This window comes from Python bivittatus, unplaced genomic scaffold (genome assembly GCF_059951505.1).
Source record: "Python bivittatus isolate LINGU-HERP-01145 unplaced genomic scaffold, Pbiv_v1 ctg000980_np1212, whole genome shotgun sequence".
NCBI lineage: Eukaryota > Metazoa > Chordata > Lepidosauria > Squamata > Pythonidae > Python > Python bivittatus.
Window position 1 is genome coordinate 30,736,746 of NW_028277125.1, and position 13,908 is coordinate 30,750,653.

A 13,908-nucleotide genomic window follows, 5' to 3' on the forward strand; every position below is an offset into this window, starting at 1 on the left:
ATAATACTGTAAAAATAGTATTGTGTAATGAACTCAAACCATTGTGTATTTAACTTGAATTTTGCTACAATAGGCACCATTCTTAACTATGGGTCATCTGTAACCTGGGCATACTTAACCCAGGACAGCCCTCCTACCAAAAAAGATGACTCACCCTTACACCAGAGCTATGGAATAGCCAAGCAAAGCAGTATTCATGATCAGATTCCTTTCGTCCATCCATGCAAACAATTGCTGCCATGCACTTTTATGAGAAATATGAAAGGCAATGTTGTTGGCTTCCATTGTGGCATCTTATTGCTGTTCCTTTCCAGGTGTTTCCTTGAAAATATGAATGCTTTTGTTACTGCTCTAGTTCTATTTTGTTCATGCAGGATACCTTGTTAGTCAGTGTGGAATCAGCTGTTCAAATCTAAAATTCATACCCGTCATAATTATAACAATATCCAAAAAGAAGTATATAGTCTGCTCAGAACTGGTATCCTACAAAGAAATAGTTTTGTGTATCAGTTGAATTCTAAAGAAAAATAATCTGCAGTTAATTCCACACAGGACGAATATCAATTTGAATAGAAGTTGTGTACCTTTCTGAGCAACAAGTTCCACTGTCAAACTTCTCTTATGTTAGGAAGTTATTCCTAATATTCAATCAGAACCTGCCTTCTGGTAACTTAAATACACAGTTCCATGTTCTGCACTCAGGAATGAGAGAGAATGTATCTTCATTTTCTTCCTTATAAACACATTTAGATGATCACTTTTTATCTAAAGCAGGGATGGGCAACTGACACCTCTAGACATTTCAGACCAAAAAGTTAAGAAACCTGGCCATGGGATCACAGAGCAGGGATTATAAAAATTGAACTGAAAAGCTAAAGGTTGCTTCTTTGATGACCCAGAATAGTATTCCAATAATATTGCTATTTTAGGGTGACTAATCTCTTTGATGAATATTTACCAGAAAATAAAAGACAGATTCCTGAATGAGAGGTCTTCATGCAAGATTACATTTATATTTGGCTTTTTCAACATAAACCTCCCCCAATAAAATTAGAGCTGCTAATGGAAGCCTAAGATTTATAGTTTCTTGCAATGATGTGAACAGACATATCATTATAATTACATTGTGAACAATAATTAGGTTCATTTTCTCCTTTATGTCAGTATGTCTCTGTGTGTGTTTCATTATAATTTCATTACCAATTTTAAGAGCAACTCCTCCAAAATATATTTTAAAACATACATATATGTTTAGAAAAATGAATGTAATAGAAAGCAGCAATGATAATCAAATCCCTATCCTGCATGGATTTGGAGGTTTATGGAACCTATTTGCTTTTACCAAAGCCTTGAGATCCATCATCTGGAGCCTGCTGCAAAAGATAGATTTATAATTTTTTTAATCTAATAATTTGTATTCAGTGCTAAATGTGAACATATATCACAGTTCTGTCACATTTTTTTTTTAAAACCTCCTGATTATTCTCAAGCTTTCATAATGTCAGCTGCATCATTTAAAATCTACAGAGTTGGTGTGGAAATCCTTCTAATACAGCCATTTCTAAATATTTGGGAATCAGAAATTCTTTCCAGTTTCCTGTAAATCCCTTTGTGCTCTCAGGAGGTCCAGATCTACAGTACTTTCTGCCCGTCCCTGTCAAGGAATAGGCCACAGGGAAATATATAAGCTCTACCTACCTGACCAGTGTCATCTCTTTTTTAAGGTTTTCAGAGGCTGCCTAATTGCATAGAAGAATGCAGTTTTCCCCAGGGGAAGGTAGATGGCGTAAACATACAAAGGAAACCTCTTCCTCCCTCCCTTCAAATAATGAAGCCGAACTACGCTTTTTCTGTATCGTTCTTTCTCAAAAGGAAAGTCGCTTTTTTGTTTTTTCCCCCAACCGATTGGGGTGACGTCAGTCGTCAGTAGAGAGTCAGGTGATGTACACTATAAGCGGAGGGAGCTGTCCTGGTGCTGAAAACAGTCCATAAACTCGGAGCGGATGGATATAGCCAATATCATGCTTTAGGTTACCTCAGACACAGGTAAGAATATATACTTTCTCTTTTAATCGACAAATCAAATGGAAAAGTGAATGGATATTTTCTCTATATGCAGTTTCCCAACAAAGAATACGCTAGAAGCAGCAAATTACCTAGTCAGAAAACGTTTGAAATTGAAACCTGATGCACTTCACTTAGCAGCACAGAAACAGGGTTTTATGAAGATGTTAAATATATCCTTCATACCTTGTGATCTAACCATAGATATCAAAAATAACAAGAAACCAGAGTAAGGGGAGTGCTGGTAATTCTACATGAGAGCTATTCAAAACTGTTACACAGCAAGCAATATTTCAGGATGTTTAGTAGTTTATAAACATGTATATTTATAAGGCTTCATTTTTTTTGGTGAGTGTCAGTGCAACTAAATCTCAGAAATAAGTCACTATAATTTTAAACATAATGGTACTAACACTTTATTCTTCCACCTAAGATGAAATTTCTAATAGTCTAGTTTGGCTTAAGTAAAATTTACAGATTTATGGATAAATTTATGCATTTATGGATAAAATAGGTACAGTGGATCTCTGCATAACTGTAGGGAAAAGTCATATTAAGTATTTTCATAAAGAATCAAATTCCATTGAATATATTAAGAGCTAAAACCCTCAGTCCATTGGATATATTAAGAGTTTTACCATTTCATTCAGGTACATTATTTATTTCTATGCAGAATGAAAGGAAACTAAGGGGTTTGCTAATAAGCAGTTATTTGGAGATATTGGAACTGAATTTGAATTCATTGTGCTTTCACAAGAAGTAGTAAAGTAGAAAATACAATGGGGAGGGGGGGAAGCCTTTAAATATTTCCTTTTGGTATTTACCCATGTAAACTAAAAGATGGCACTATTAGCATAAAAAGATGGCAACTGAAGCATAAAATAGGACACAAAAGAAAACTACTTTTTAAAAAAATGTTAAATTTCAATGCATTTAGTTCATTGTTCATATCCGGAGCTTAACATTATTTTATCTTACAATAAATCTTCATAACTAAGCACAATTGTAGTTCAGAGTGACTACAGAGTGCAGAATAAGAACGAGGGCTCTGTTTGAAATATATAGAAACAAACCAAAAAAAAAAAACAACTACCAATCAATACAACAATTTTAAAATGGTGCTATTAACTAGGTAATATTCCAGTCAACTATAGGTGAAATCCAGAGTAAGTCCACTAAAATCAGAAGGACCTAAGTTTATAAATTAAATCCCACTGATTTCTGTGTATTTAACTAGCACTAAAATTGGAATCAATACAATAATCCACACTTTATCTTTCTTTATCTGCTGTCCATTTTCATTTTTTACACAGATTTTCCTTGAAGAGGTCATTAGTATATAAAAGCTATTTGACTAAAGCCATTCAAGCATTGGGGCTGCAATCTTTTTTGTAATGTAAGAAAAACTATCCTCTTTCTTTTAAGGACATTCTTAAAGAAGAATTCTTCCTTCTATTTTGAAATGAGGTTGAATAGAGCCTTGAGAATTAACAGATTATTAAGTAGCATATTTATTAATCTAAATTCTTATTTGGGGCATTGTTGGATAAAAATATAGCAATTCTGTGATACTATTTTAATTACCTCAATATGTAAAATTATGGCATATTGTGCTGCAAAACAAAGTCAACTATTGCTTGAATGTCATAATAAACCTTCAGTGTGTATGTGTGTGTTTACTCAGAACAGAAAGGTAAACTAGCATTACTGGGTTTTTTCCTTCACCTCATGAACCACTACTATGTCAACAGGATATTTTACACAGCGTGAAAGGGAGAGGAAAAATGAATGGACTGAAAAAGGTTGAATCAGGCAAAGACTATTTTATCTCCACTCTGGTTTTGATTTTCCTCTGGTTTGCTTATTGTAGTCTCTCAAAAATATGAGAATTTCTTTCAGCCAGATTTAAGTAAATTCTGTCCCTTTAACCCAGTAACCCAAATACATGGTTTTTTGAAGACAGTCATGTGTGTATCTTGTGTGTGTATAAAAGAGGAGAGGAGATTCCATTTCTACAAAAAAACAGTAACAGTTTTTATATAACGTTCAGTGCACTGTACTGCTGACTACTTGCTCCCATAGATGATACAACAAAATGTTATAGAGATAATATTTATAACTCTGAATATAAATATCTCTGATCAATCATGTTATGATTGGAGTGGTAAATCCAGTCTGGGCTGTGTACTACTCTTTTTGTAAACAGGATTTTTAAAAACAATTCCCACTACTAACACAATCATAAATACGAAAGACTCATTTACAAATGAGGGTGGCCACAGCCTAGCAAAACATATACTCAAGCCAGTAGTTTTAGGGTGTCCTATTCAGTATTGCCCTGTACCTTTAATGCTAGGCTTCCTTAGATGCATTTGAGACAAAAACATTTCTTCAGTATAAGCATATGCCTGATAAAATATTAGGGAAACACATTTTTTTTAAATGATGACCATTTAGCCTCTCAAGCTAACTGATATTTGCTAATCTCCCTTTCTGAAATGTTCTTCTTGAACAGTTAAATTTTAAAAATCACACAATTAATGAAATATATTGCAAAACTTCAAACTAATCCTTAAATTATCTCAGAAGCTTAGTTCTATAATTTTGTTTGAGGTCTGCTTATTTTTTACCGTAAGGTTCTACTTTCTGAGTGCAAGGGTTTGGAATGAGTAAATGAACAGACTGAGATGTTCTGTTAAACTGTAGATAGGAAAACCAACATTTGTCAATATTTGTTATCTTTATTTTTTACATTTTTTATAATTTTAATTTATGTAATATTTTATGGACTTATTTATATTTTGATTAGCCATTTACCTTGTTCTCAGATCATTAAGCACTCGATAAATCTGGCTGCAATTCTCAGGCACATCTAAACATTATAAAAACAACACAGGCTAGCAATTAAAATCTCCATTCTTTGTCAAGGGAAAAAGCTGACTTGACTATTAAGATTGCTTTAATTTTGCACTTGGGAGTGTGTTATAAATATTTAGAGATAGAGATAGAGATTTATTTTGCATAAAATATTTATTCCCATTTATTTTATTCATTGTATTTATTTACTAGCACTACTTATAAACTGTCCCAATCTATATGACTATTTTATTAAATAAGTCTGAGCTTACCATTTTATTTGCAGAGTTTGAACAAAATGAGGCATTGTGTTGGCAAAGAGGAGTGAATAATTACCAACAGAATCCAGATACTTTTTTTTTTTTTTGCTCTACTTTTATTTTATGTCATGTTGCCACAACTTGTGATCACAACAATAAACTTATTGATTGATTGGAACCTTTTTGGACTAGTGGCCACATCTGGAATTTTGAGAACTTGCTGTGAACATTCCCACAAGATGGCTGCTGGAGGAGGTGGGACCTGTTCATTTAAAGAAAATGCTATGGAAGGACATAATCAGATAGAAATAACAGGTTTACCAGAATCTTACCTGCCATATCCTTCAGATCCCCCAACCTCAGGTCATGTCTTACTACCCTGACTTATTTTGTCCCTTTTCTAAGCTGGTAAGTACACTTTCAAGCAAAACACTGGAATGCAGCCACTTATCAAGTTTATGGGGCCCATTGGGGCCAGAAATATTCTTGGAAATAAAAATGATGGTAGTGGCTGGCCCTGAATTTTGCAAAAAGTCAGCTTCCTTTTTTCAATTCAAAGTTTAAAAAAAAAATGTAAAAGATTAGATGGCTCAGAAAGCCTGGCAAGCATAAAGGCAAGTGTTCACAGATACTTTGATGGCTGCAGAATCAGTTTTGGTAGCTAATTCTAGATTCTGAGAATGCTCTGTCCAAAGTCTTGGAAGTGTTAAGTCTATAAAAGAAATGCACGATATAGGAAATGTAGGGTTCTGTCTAGGAAATCAATATTATTTTGATTCATTATTATTTACTCACATTTCTAAGACTGTTTCCCTAAACAACAAGGGAAACAAAACAATTAAACTTACAGGGAATCACTTCTATGCAAACATAATTAGTAGTAACTAATTTGTACAGACTATATGGTTAATTCAACTTCATTTTTCTGGTCACTGGCCATAAATACATAAATAAATGGAATTCAACTTGAAAGTATTTTATAAGGATTTAGTCTAGAACTGTTATTGCTGTGCATACCTTACCATAGAGAATATTCAGAATGTACCTCTCTGTGTTAATTCTCAATTTTTCTTTATTTTAAGGAAACATTTCAAATATGGCTGATAAAACCTCCTGGCTTGGAATAGTTTTGCCTCTTGCTCAACTTTTTGTGTTAATCTGTTATGCCAATGCTGCTTCACTTCAAAATTTTCAAAACATTCAAAATGATCCAGACTATCTAATGAAAAATCTGCAAAGGCTTCCAAGCCCAGATATGATCAAAGCTCTGGAATACATAGAAAACCTAAGAAAGCAAACCAGAAATATAGAAATAAGCCCAGATTATAATTCCTATCAAAGTGCCCCATTTGTTCTACAGTCAAAAGAAAGCAAAGACCAACACTATTTACCTGACAATCTAAGAGAGTCCTTCCCAGAAGATGATTCACAGTGGGTTAAGGCAATGTTGGAAGCCCTAAGACAAAGAGAGAAAGAACCAAAAGTTCTCTCAAAAGAAAATAAACTAAATCCCCTGAATTCAGATAACATCTTTCTAGATGGAATGATGGATGATTATGATTATCGTACTTGGCCTGCTACGACACATAAACATTCTAAGATGCCACATACATACTTTGAAGAAAATTCAAGAGATAGTCCTTATAAAAGAACAAATGAAATAGTGGAAGAACAGTACACACCCCAAAGTCTTGCCACTTTAGAATCTGTATTTCAGGAGCTGGGGAAGATGATGGAGCCACATAATCTAAACAAAGAAAGGTTTAATGAGGAACAGAAACTATATGCTGATGAGGAAGATGATGCTTTTAAAGGAAATAACATTGCCTATGAAGATGTGGTTGGAGGAGAGGACTGGAATCCAATAGAGGAAAAAGTGGAAAGTCAAACTCAAGAAGAAATAAGAGATAGTAAAGAACAAATTGAGAAAAATGAAGAGATTAATGATGAAATAAAGAGAGCAGGTGCCTTGGAAGATGATATGAAAAAAGAGAATAAAAATCAAGTCCTGGAAGATGTTTCACAGCTGATGGATTATTATTTGAAAAAGATGATGAACAGGCTGGGAGGTGACAGATTAGGGATCAACCAAAATGAAGACAAAAGGGCAACCAAATATTTTGAAAAACAGCTTGATCCTCAGGCAGTCTATCAGTTGATAGAAATCTCAAGAAATTTACAGATCCCACCTGAGGATTTAATTGAAATGTTGAAATCTGGAGATAAACATCAGAATGAAAAGGAACAAGAGCCTGAACTGACTGACGATATTGATGAAATCCCTGAGATTAATTTAGAAAAGCCAGACTTATTCAAAAATAAGATAAACTCCTTACATGGTTATCAAAAGCAAAGACTTAACATTGTGCCAGATAATCTGCCAGAAGACCTCAATGTTGAAGACATTATCAATCTTTTAGGCATAGAAAATGATGGTAATCAAAAAACCCCTTATCCTGGACATCAAATAAATCAAGAAAACGGTTTGCCAAAATGGTATCTGCCTGTAAGATCTAATCAAAATATACTTTCCAAAGTGGCTCGGCTTAACCGTTTAGAAAGACAAATGGAACAAGAATCACTGGGTGGAAAGGAAGAAGAGATGTCAGACTATTTAGCTGAGATGTTGACAAAGTATCCTGAAGTTATCAATACAGGTCAGAAGAAAGAAATTCCACTTGCAGTTTCATCTGAGGATGACCATCTAGACCAAATAGGAACTCATGAATCAGATCAATTCACTTTACTCAGCAAAAGGCTGCCAATGGCTAAGGAGAATGATGACACACAGAACAGACCATATATGGATGAAGATATGCTAGCAAAAGTTCTGGAATATTTAAACCAGGAGAAGTCTGAAAAGGGGAGAGAACACATTACCAAAAGGGCAATGGAAAACATGTAGTTGTTTAAATATTCTTTCTCCTCATTGGATTAAGTTCTACCCCAATTCAGTTGTGATTTACTTTTCTTTAAGAATTTGAGGCATGTTCAGGCATTATACTTAGCTGCTTTTTGCCCACAAGAATTATGGCACCCCTTTTTCATGAGTAATATTACTTGTATGAAAGAGAAGCTCATGGACCTCAGCTATAGATACTCCTGTAGTCTCTGCATGTGGTTTTAAACATCAGTGATTGCAGGGACTTCCACAGGTGATATCTGTGAGCTCCCAGCAAATGCTCTATAATGCTTGTGAAAATGCTTGTGCCTAGATGATTCCTTCAGGTGCAAAAGTGGTTTGGTTTTGTGTCTCAGCTGGTCACAGTGGTGGATGATTTGGCACTGAATAGTCTGTATAAACTCCTTTGAGCTGTTCTGTTGTTTATTAGTATCTTTAAATGTTCAAAATCTTGGTCAAATAACAAATGGCTTCAATTTTTTTAAGAAACAAATTTATGAAATAAAATGAAAACCGTCAAACAGTAAATCTTGAGAGGTCTTGATAAAAGCAGATTGACTGCCAAAACAGAGGTTTTTTAAATGAATTGAAATATTTTGTTATTGTCTGTAGTGTTTTTTGTGGAGTATCAAATAAAAAAATAAAGCATTCATATACATATATAAATATATATATATATAGTTTTATTTACAAAGCTTTTTCTATTCTGTGTTTTAAGGTCAATGAATAAATATTATTTCTGGACAATGACTGTGTTTTGTTTTGAGTGACTAACTGCTTATTTTCAAAGTTAACTTAACCAAAGGTGAAATAATCATAGTGCTTTGAAGAAGTATAACAATTCTAGTTTTTCCAATGATAGCAAGCAACCACACCATTCAAAGGTATCACTGAAGGCACTTTTTCAAAATCAGGTCACAAACGCATTACCAGTAGAACACTATGTTTTATAAATTATCAGTAGTCAGAAAAAACACTTTTATGTAAGAGTACTAACTGAAGTAGAGAGTGAGAAACCTATAATTCATCTCTTTAAGCCTCACTTTCAGTTCCCATTACCTTACAGTTATAAGTATATTGTATGGAATATAATACCAGCTCTAAAACTAATCTGTTTATATCTGTATCAGGGGAACACAGTGGAAGACTATAAATAAGATTGACATCCTTGAATAATTATAAATAATACATTGAGTTAGAACCAAACTAAATTTTTCATTCTTTTGTCTTAGAAAAGCCAAGTGAGTCATGGCTGGTTTACGTCTCATTGTTTACCATTCAAAAAGTCATTTGTTTCTGAAATTTGCTACTGCAAAAGATGCAGTAGTTATTAACTTAGATTATTTAAAAGGGGATTAGACAAACTGGGGAAGGGTAAATTAATAATTATGAAGCAAGATATCAATGAGTACTATTACGTGGAGGGAAGGATATTTTCTTCACTCTTTGCTTGTTGACTACCCAGGGAGAGATTGAAAATTAGGATGGTAAATTTGATGGAATTTCAATCTACTTTGGAGGAGTTTTATTTTTTTTATGATTGGAATACTTATATTCAAATGTAATCAATTCTTTGCTGGCACTGGAAAACAAAACATCTAGTCTTTAATAGGAAATTCAGTAAGCTACCACACACTATTGCCTGATAAAGTGACATGCCCAGTGAACACATTTATTTCTGCATAATTTATGGGTGAAGTCCATAAAATAAAGTTGAGGATATGCATGTCTATTACTCAATCCATACCTCCTTTGGCTTCCCCTAGTTTGTTGAGGACAAGGTATTTTATGCAAGCAAGAAGAATAAGACGACAATTCTAGTGTGTGACTTAAATATAGCCCATATTCTCTGCCAGCCTTTTCCCATTTGTTTCCCTCTAGTTGACTTCAAGTTCCACAATTCTCTGGCGGTATTCTTATTGACCATTATGGGTGTGGCAGTCCAACACATCTGGAGAACTTTGGGGAGGAAGGCTAGTTGATATACTGTATACCAGCACTATTTATGATAAGTCTATTCTCAGAATGGAGATGAGCACAATTGCCCATTCCCTTCATCGTCAGCCTCCCTATATCGATGGGAAAGATCTGAAGTGACACTTAGATCAGTATTTAACTGAAAGCAATTTGCAAATACTATGCAAGATAGACTTCCAAACTGATACATTCAGGTTTTCACCTTCAGTTTCTCTACAATTCTTATCAAAATGGGAATATCATGATAATAGGAACGTGGCTGAAACATAGTCCTTTTATGTATAGATCTGCCAAACACCTGAATAAGGCTGGCATGGTTTCTATTGTTCTATTGCCAGTACTTATGTCTGTTTTGAGTATTTTCCTGGACAGAATGGAAACTCTGGAGTCATATGTCAAAGTGATACTTGGCATTGAGACAGACTCCTAGCAAGGGGTTAGTACACTGGTGTTTTCCAACCTGTAGTATTTTGTTACAGATCCCATATGTCCTTTCTAGTATCATATAGTAAATATAGGGACTGATGGAATATAGATCTTTGTATTATAGATTTAGCCTTGAGTGTAAATAACACATTCAAATCAAAGGAAGTTTCTCTTTTTGCCAGCAGTTATCTGGCTCTATTTCCAATTGCTGCCTCCATCATACATTAACATTGGATTCATTCTTGAGATGACTGTGTGTCATATCTGTCTGTCATTCTACATTGGTCATAGAAATCATTAGGATAGAATCTTTTCCCTTTTAGCTGTTTTCTTTGGTTCTACTTTAAAGCAACAGGTTGCTATGGCAGCATGGTGAAAGCAGCAACACCAGAATTATAGCATTCATTGGCTGTTTTATTATGATGTAATTGATCATGTGGCATCAAAGAGCCCTTGTATATAGCTTTAATGTATTAACTACATTATCCATTCAGCAAAAATTACATAAGTGATCTCTCAGATGTGCCCCTTTTTAAAAACTGACTTCTGTTTATTAATGATCAATGAACACAACACATATTTCAATTCATCTGTGCTTTGAAAACATATTACAGTTGTGATATTCATATTGATTCTACTGGAATTAGCCAATATGCAGTGATAATGAGGATGGTTTTAAGGAATTTCTAGGTTTATTTCAACAAGAAAACAATATTTCAATTTATATTATAAAAAAGCATACATAATTTTTTAACTAACATTCATATAGACAGGGTTGTTAATTGAGTTAACTACTGAACTATTATTAGCAAGTTTTCTGATGAAGTCTCTTATTACAAAACCTCAGGGTTTTGTAGTTCAGCAATATCTCTTCCAGCTTCCTTTTCTGGATCTGACTTCATGAAACCACAGTTTTAGCACTGTTAGAAACAAGCTACCCCAGCAGGTATCAACACCTAACCAGCATTGGTTAATCTCAGAAACAAAACAGGGTCAGCTCTGGGAAGTATTTAAATAAAGGACCACCAGGTAATTGTTGTTTAGACTGGCATAAAAAAAAAGCTTTCTGGAAAAGGGAATGGCAAACAACTTGTATAATGGCACCAAGAACCTTGCATGGTTGAACTCACAAGGAGTCAAGCCTGATGCAAGGGTGTTTATCCTCCTTTTAAAAATGGATGGCTTTGTGTTTAGGTCATTCTAGCATTGCTAAGGGATAATAGATTTGTACTTAGGTGACTATACTGCTGCTGGACTGTTTCTTTTTTTCAGAAAAACAGTAATGTCATTTTTGGGAAGAGAGGAACTGGAGTTGGGGAAGGGATATTTTAACCCAAATCTAGGGCTTTCCAGATATTCCTTAGAATTTCCAGCCAGCATGGCTAATAATAAGAGAGATGCTTAGAGTTGTAGTTCAGCAACTTCTGGAAAGCCAAAAATTGTGTGTGCTTTTTTTGGCTTTCTGGAAGTTGCTGAACTACTTTAAACTATTCCACCTGCATTTTTTCCAAGCTTACCTGCTATCTAATATGCTTCCTGAAAATGTGCCTAATGGAAGTGGATGGGCAAGGAAGTACTTAACGCTATCTTAGTCCTTTCCCTCTCCTTCACATAGCTGTATTTCAACAGAACAAAACATGTTTAGCAATTCAAGCATAGATTTCTCATGTAATGGGTAGTTTAAGTCAAAAACCCTTCTATATGATTATGACACTTGAAGGAAGAGGATTAAATAAAACTAAAATAAGATATATCTCTGATCTTGGTTACTCACTGCAATTTGTAAAGGTAGCATGGAGAGTCATGAATAGTAGTCAGAGAAAATGCAGCCTACAGTGCCTGATTAAAGCCATCTATTTATTTGATTATCCAGCCAGTCTAGTATCTAACCTAAAATAGAAACATATTGAGAAACTTAAAACTAAACCCAAACAATTTAAAATGTGATTATATATAAGTTCAACAGCATGAGCATTTATCTCATCTCACTATGATTCCTAGCTTGGGGAATGAACCAAGCTGCTCTAATATGCACTGGAGGAGTATTCCTGTTTTTGTAGTCTTCGGAAGAAGAACAGTTGAAGTTCTTATTGCTATGAACCTGATAGATGGCATCTGCTCTGATTATTACAAATCTTCTAGACTAATTAACCTGGAACTTCATATCCATATTCCTATGGATTTTGATATTTAATCCCAGACTGCAACAGTTACATAAATGTTTACTGTCTACTGTTCTGCTGTCATCTTATAGTTTACGAAGTATTTAAAATACACTGTTTATTGTAAAATAGAGATTCTCTGTGATAATTCTGAATTTCTGTCATCATAACTTCTTAGAAGACATAATTTCTCATTTTGTTTTCTGTAACCTGTTCCTTTCCTTTCCCTTTCAAACCTTCATGCTCTGAAATTAATTGAAACTCTTCAAAGGGCAGTTTGACCTCAACAGGAAACTATGGACAAATCATGCAATTTGCACAGAACAAATAGGCAGAATACACAAGTAGTACATGAACTTCTTTTAATGAATTACCAACTGCAGAAGCATGACCTTAATTAATGTCAATGAAAACAGCGTTTGGTGCCAAAGTAGGAATCACAGGTTCTTTTTAGGAGAAATCACTGTTATACCTGATTGGTTGTAAATTGGAATCCTCTGATCACCTCTAAAATTGCATGTAATAACTTGTATATAATTACTTATATAATTAATGGTACCTTGTGTCTATTTTCTGACTGGGAATAAGCAAACTTAAAAAAAAAGGTTTTTAAACTACTTTGTGCAACAAAGAGGTAGGAAATCAGTTATGATGTAATGATACAAGAGCTATATTGATATAAGGATTACTTCAGTTCTATTATATTCATCAAGTGTGGGGTTGGCTAGCCCCTTAGAGGCCTGGCATTGCTACCCTGAACCATTGGCCTCCTGGACTTTTTCTTTCATCTTTTGTAACGGTGTATATAGGTTTTTAATTGTATATTTATTTATTGTTTTTAATGAGTTGTGAGCCACCCAGAGTCCCCCATTGGGGGGAAATGGGTGGGGACAAATTTAATAAATAAATAAATAAATAAATAAATAAATAAATATTCCAGCTAATGGGAGGACATAGGGGTAGAACTCTAGGAGTGCATACACTGGCTCTGACCTTATGTCTCCTATATATAACTTTCCTGTCTCTTAGTAATTAAATGAAGGTTAATTACCATTTTCTACAACTCTTCAATCTTGTCCCAAATGTTTACATGAAAATAACAGAACTGCCCACTCTTTTTCCTGTTGGTGCTTATCTTTAAAAGATGTATGTGTCCGTGCCGCCTATAAAAATACAAAGGTTTTATATATATATATATATTTGCATCCTCTTTCAGCACAGTAGCACTCTTCTTGAAATGTTTATGCGTAATTGTTGTGAC

At 34.2% G+C, this 13,908-nt stretch overlaps 1 protein-coding gene across 1 annotated transcript; it reads left to right on the plus strand.

Moving 5' to 3' along the window:
• The first annotated feature begins 1,969 nt into the window (after window positions 1-1,969).
• On the plus strand, window positions 1,970-8,813 carry SCG2 (secretogranin II). The gene is made up of 2 exons (XM_007428573.3): window positions 1,970-2,046; window positions 6,263-8,813. The coding sequence occupies exon 2, from the start codon at window positions 6,277-6,279 to the stop codon at window positions 8,083-8,085; it is 1,809 nt and encodes a 602-aa protein (XP_007428635.2). The 5' UTR covers window positions 1,970-2,046; window positions 6,263-6,276; the 3' UTR covers window positions 8,086-8,813.
• Window positions 8,814-13,908: the final 5,095 nt, after the last annotated feature.